The sequence below is a fragment of the Salvelinus fontinalis genome, chromosome 2 (assembly GCF_029448725.1).
Source record: "Salvelinus fontinalis isolate EN_2023a chromosome 2, ASM2944872v1, whole genome shotgun sequence".
In the NCBI taxonomy this organism is placed as follows: Eukaryota; Metazoa; Chordata; class Actinopteri; order Salmoniformes; family Salmonidae; genus Salvelinus; species Salvelinus fontinalis.
The window spans coordinates 79,193,588-79,199,928 of record NC_074666.1 but is presented as its reverse complement, the minus strand read 5'-3'; the positions used below and the strand labels follow the sequence as shown (position 1 = coordinate 79,199,928).

The 6,341-nt window shown below is 43.7% G+C and overlaps 1 protein-coding gene across 1 annotated transcript in view; it reads right to left on the bottom strand.

The window, feature by feature from the left end:
- Positions 1-1,253: 1,253 nt before the first annotated feature.
- LOC129827847 (acid-sensing ion channel 2-like) overlaps positions 1,254-6,341 on the bottom strand; it is a 177,870-nt gene continuing 172,782 nt past the window's right edge. Inside the window, exons 8-10 of the mRNA XM_055889079.1 lie at positions 5,845-5,924; positions 4,825-4,893; positions 1,254-4,125 (exon numbers count right to left, since the gene is read on the bottom strand). Coding sequence (XP_055745054.1) covers positions 4,024-4,125; positions 4,825-4,893; positions 5,845-5,924 — 251 coding nt within the window. The 3' untranslated portion in view covers positions 1,254-4,023. The remainder of the gene's footprint in view (positions 4,126-4,824; positions 4,894-5,844; positions 5,925-6,341) is intronic.

Genomic DNA, 6,341 nt, shown 5'->3' with positions numbered 1-6,341 from the left:
CAAGATGATCTAGAATTGCTGCCTCAGAATATGCATTCGCTTTGTACAAATCTATAGGCCACTGTGTAAAGTTTTCTAGCAGTGGAAAATTGTCTCTACATTTCCACCCTGCCTTGCATGAAAACAGTCTCCACCGCAGGACCTCCGGCAATGTCTGTCTAAAGCCGAAACGATGCCCAGTGAACTCCGGATGAACCCAGGCCTGTCTCTGTCTCTGAGGGCACTGCAGCATAGACACTGGCTCATGTGTTGATACTGTTCCTCCTGGGCAAAAATGGTTGTCATATTGTTTCGAGATTAATTCATCACAAAGTCATGAACACACACAGGTTTTCTCTGTTTAACCCTGGTTTGAACAAAACATCCACAAAACGGTTTCAAAATGTATAATCTATTTCCCCATTAATCTAAATTGTATGCTCGACTGACATCTTTGCCCATGTGTGTTGGTGCATTCTCACCAAGATCTTTTGCTAACCCATTTTAACACTGCCTATGCAATAACCTAAGTGAGAAAAATCTATACAGGTAACAAAGTTCCTTGATTACACATCCATCAACCTAATCAATGTGTAAATATTCTCAGGTCACCGTCTACTGGCAGATTGCTTTTTCTGGTAATACTCTACAAGTAAATCAAGTGCACTCACAATTCACTGTATCAGCAGCATGAGCTAAATGAACTGCATAACATTTGTGTTTTGTAGGACGTTGTCATCCATAAATAATATGATTTGTAGATCCTGGGGTTGAACTCTAATATTATAAGACACTTGTATTCATGGAACAACAGGGCACCCAGAGGGAAGACGCATACACAGCTCTTGATACAAACAGAGCAAATAGCTGGCAGGAGTTCCTGGAGAGTGCTGATGCAAAATAGAACCTGACCAGCAGCACAAAATGGCTTTTAAGTGAATTTTCTCCCTCAGTCTGTCTACTAGTACTGCTCTGCTTGGAGGAGTCCTCTGGTGTCCTGACTGCTGTTATCACTGGGAGCTGAGAGGAGGACATTTCAGTGCTCATTAAGTCTGTGTAGTAGAGATGTCAGAGTGAAATAGGATCACCTCTTTACATTTCTAACACCACAACACACTAGGCGCTGATGCCTTTTCCCAAGCTCCCACCCCTCCCCACAAACCACAAGCACTGTATGACAGAGTATTATGCTTGTGGTCTGCACGATGGATCCTCTTACAAAGCTATGAAGAAATGAGTGATACATCTACACAAGAAGGCAAACACGACAGGACCCCGCAGCAAAAACTTTTGTTTAATCGTTTCACATTAAAAACACATACTGTACGCTGCATCACAAAATGAAAAAGCAGTCCTGCAATAACAATAGAAACCAGAAGAGAAGTAACAACCAGTGGCATTTTCACTGAGACTCAGTATGTGTCCCATAGTAGTTCACCTCTCTCCATGGACAGATCTATGCAGTAGGTGAGAAGCAGGGGAGGACTGGGACCAGAAATTGGCTCTCGCATTTGTAATACACCGGCCCATTTTTTCCCTTGAGGCCCTCACACCGGTCCATATCTTTCCTCAAGGTCAAATAATGATAATTTTGCAAATTTCGGGCAAATGCCAGATGGCAAGTCCGCCCCTGGAGATGGCTGAGGTCACTGCTAAAGGAGACATGATAAGCCATACATGAGAGATTAGATTACACACAGCAGGTCAACAACAGACAGGAAATCATAGTTCACAAAGCACTTGGAGTTCATTCCCACCTGTACTGTACATTATAACGATGACAAAGTAGAAGTTTTGTCACATACACCAGATAGGTGCAGTCAAATGTGTTGTTTTACAGGGTCAGCCATAGTAGTACGGCGCCCCTGGAGCAAATTAGGTTTAGCTGCCTGACTCAAGGGCACAGCGACAGATTTTTCACCTTGTCGGCTTGGGTATTCAAACCAGCGACCTTTCGGTTAATGGCCCAACACGCTAACTGCTAGGCTACCTGCCGCCTGTCTGAATAATGGCTAATTGATATGCTACTCTGGATGGATGTACTCGTCATATCATAGTGATGCAATATGGCCCCTTTTAGTGTGATGTCACTAGATGGGAGGGGTGTTAAAGAAACATAAAGTGTGAACCAAATCCTTTTTGAGATGGACTCAGACCAGTCAGCGTTTCATGTGAGGGCTTTGGATAGTCCTTTGTCACTTTTGAGAACAGAAAAACACCTGTGGTTTTCACACCACCCATGGTTTGGTGATTTTGATTTTAACTGGTTATTAAATGTGTTTGGTTGGGGCTATTGTCTATTAAAAAAATATTGGGCTTAAAATCACCTCCAATTTGACAAAGCTTGTGTCTTTCAGTCAGAGATGGACAATAGTCCCGGCAAAGTCTGCAGGCTACCGTTTCTGCAAACGACAGGTTTTACATGTTGGTCTTCATTATTTGAACCCGTTGTGTTAGTATTACCCTGCTCTGTTAGCAAATTTGTATTTGCTCCAGAAGAAAATGTCAACCAGTCATAAGTCGGTTCATGTAAGTCCTTCTTCAATAACATGTCCACTGTAGACAGGACAGAACACTGTCTCGTATCCCTTTTGGTTTGCCACAACACCAACATTAACATCACAATACAACACACCCTGTATCCTCAAATGAATCAGAAGATCATTTCCCCTCATCTGAATCTACATCGGTGCAATTTTTATCATCCAAACATTATTTCCATTAATAGAACCGTGATTATCATGGAAATTAAATGTTCAATTCAATTCAATTTCTAGCGGGGCTATCTCCATGTAAGGGCCAAGACCATTATGTAAAATATGATGAGTTGGGAGTCCATCAGTTCTCACCAGACAACACACCCACATCATGCAGCTGAAATGAAACTAAACTCCCTCAGCATGTTCATTTATGAGCGACATTTGTACTCTGCTTGTATTCTGCCAGGTAAACAATGTCATACTCCACCTCTCTGGTTTTGGCTCAGCCTCAGTCATCAATGAGTGCTTTTACCCCACTGAGGCGCTGCCGCCAAGAGGCAAGCGTTTAATAATTTACATGAGTTTACACATAGGAATATGGCACCTGTTTAATATGTTGTTAAGAAGCAGCTCAGTACCCTGCCTTGCCTCGGCGTACTAACCTTGTGGTAAATTGATAGGATTGGAATCAATAGAACGGATGCATTAAACAACAAAATAAATAACCGAACGCAAAACAGTCATTTTGGAATTGATTCTTTAGAATGCTCATGTTTTCCCAATATGAATGCAAATACAGTCCCAACACCCCTTCCCGTAGATATACAACTTGCCACCTAAGAAAACAGTGCATCAACAAAATGGAACTGCCTTAGATGGATGTGTCATATGAAATATCTTATAGTGAACCATGTTCAATCTATACATTCTATTTCTATAGCTGGCCTCATCTCATAGGCACGGAGAGAGACAGAGAGAGAGAGAGAGAGACAGGGCAAATGTACAGTAAAGCAACACGGCAATCCAGTGTCAGCCAATCAGCATCACCAAAGAGAGAAACCGTCTCCGAGAGGAAGCAGCGCATGCAACTTGGACAGTTCACAGCAACTGTAATGGTACAATGTCTGGCAGTACTGACCGATGGGTGACTAGTGAATACACATGTCTAGGACAGAGATGAGTCCCTTCCCGTTAGGTTTACAGTGTAGTCTGTCTGTCTGTGAACTGGAGAAGACCTATGAGTCAGGTAGATGAGCACGTGAGGGGAGGCGGCTGTCCTCCTCCAGCAGTACAGTAACAGTTCCAGTAACAGAGAGCACCAGTAAGTCCAGGTGACAGCTCCTTAATCCCCATTAGTGCTACAGTGACAGTGTGGAGGGGAGGCCCAGCCCAGTCTAGCCCAACCCAGCCACCCTTTCCTCTGACCAGCCACGCATCCTCCCCACCAAAGTCACTATCATTCTGTCCTGGTAGCCTGTGGAAGAGGCTGCTGCTCACTGGCTCCCCGTGTGGTGGTGGCTCACAGTGGCCTTGCCTGGTGTGTGTGTGGAGCTGGGCTGGGGGCTCAGCAAGCGATCTCCTCCAGCGTGCCCAGGGTGGTCTGTAGGGGGACGCTCACCGTGTGGCTGATGGCCTCCGAGTGGTTCGCCACCGGGTCACAGGAACTCTGAGGTAGGGTGACACACACATATGCGTGTAGTACACTTATACACATGCACACGTCTACACTGCACCCCACTGCTGGCTTGCCACTGAAGCTAAGCAGGGTTTGTCATGGATGGGAGACCAGATGCTGCTGGAAGTGGTGTTGGAGGGCCAATAGGAGGCACTCTTTCCTCTGGTCTGAAAAAAGATCCCAATGTCTCAGGGCAGTGATTGGGGACATTACCCTGTGCAGAGTGCCATCTTTAAGATGCGATGTTAAAAGGGTGTCCTGACTCTCTGTGGTCACTAACAATCTTATGGCACTTATCGTAAGAGTAGGGGTGTTAACCCTGGTGTCCTGGCTACATACCCAATCTGGCCCTCATGCCATCATGCACACCTAATCATCCAATTGGCTCATCCATCCTCTCCCTTTAACTATTCCCCAGGTTGTTGCTGTATGTGAGAATGTGTTCTCATTCAACTCACCTGGTTAATTAAAATTAAAATACACTGACTGACATTTTGACACGATTCAGTAGGAGAGATCTCATCTCCTTTCTTGTCAATAACTGAGAATTAGATTGGGATAGCTGTCTGGCACAGAATAACATAACTCATATTGAGGTTTAGCTGGATGCTAAGCCATAAATACAATATAAAACATTTTCCAAACAGTGTGACAGTCCAGTTTGTCATCTGATTAACCTGATGACCTTACCACGTCCTCTCCGTGGCTCTCCTCCTCGTCGTCTCGGCTCAGTAGGTCCAGCAACTTGTCCTTCACCACCTGACAACATATATATGTAACACACATTATCAGGGTCATAAGGACATACACAGTATCACAAAATGATTCATGAAGTGTGGTTTTTACATGCTGTGGTAACTTATGACCAATTTAGTTTAAGGTGAATTTTAACTGTTATAATTGGCACCATAAATAATACAGTAGGTGTAGACTTTACCATGAAATGCTTGCTTACGAGCTCTTCCCAACGATGCAGAGTTAAAAAATAATAATAAAAAGAAAACTAGGAATATAAGAGGAATAAAATACACAAGCATGGAGCTATGTACAGGGAGTACCAGAACCGGATCACTGTGCAGGGGTACCAGGTATTTGAGGTAGATATGTACATGAAGGCATGGTAAAGTGACTAGGCATCAGCATATGTAATAATATCTTGACTCAAGGCCAAACGTCACCGAGGCTGTTATTTTAGTGGCGGTCTTTAAAACCACAGCCAGAGCAGCAGCTCTCTCCGTCTGCGACAAAACACCCCGCACAGGCTCCCCATTAAAACATGAGAAAGGTTTGAAAATAAATACTACTCATGTGTATTTCTAAAGCCCAGAGGGCCCAGAATGACTGGTTTGTCCTTGGCAGAGCTCCAAGCAGACCAAAGCAGTAGGAGAGAGAGACCAACGGCTGAGCTGACTTAATGAAAAGACTGATCACGCACCTCAATCACTCAGCCCAGACAGATATATGGCAAGGCTCTTTCGTCTCAACAATTTAAATGTGAATGTGAATATGTGTGTGTGTGTGATTGGCCTTGAGTCTGAAAAGAAATGTGTGTGTAACCGATTAGACTGGTGTCTCTGGTATGAATTGTTATTCATGTTTTAGTTATTATTTCTTCCGCCAAACATAACTGTCTGTGAGAGTGTTTGATAATGCGTTTGTGAGAATGTGTGTGTTTGGAAGTTTCTACATGGTGTGTGTTCCATGTCTGACCTCATAGGCGTAGTCAAATAGCTCCAGGATGGTAAGGATACTGGCCCCGATGAACAGACCCATCTGACCACCTATATCACCTGGAAGATCAACAATACACAGTTAGAGAGAGGAGAGAGAGAGAGAGCGAGCGCGCGAGAGAGAGAGCTAGCAAGCACTGGACACCCAAGAGCTGAACCCTGAAAAGAATCCCCTATGCCAGCTATTGAAAACACTAAACAACTATATTATCCAAACACACAGGGAAATCAATCAAATTGTTACAGAAATGAAATCCTCCTAATTGGGAAAATGAAACAAAAATACTGAATAAACTAAATTGCTATTTGGCCCTCAAAACAGAATACAAAAATGCAGAATATCTCTACTCTGTCAGAGATACAAAACAGAGACAGATCCTGACCAAATACAGGTTCAGGGAACACCAACTGACTATAGAAAAGGGAGACACAAAAAGACATGGCTACCCAAAGAAAAGCATCTATGTGGTCACTGCA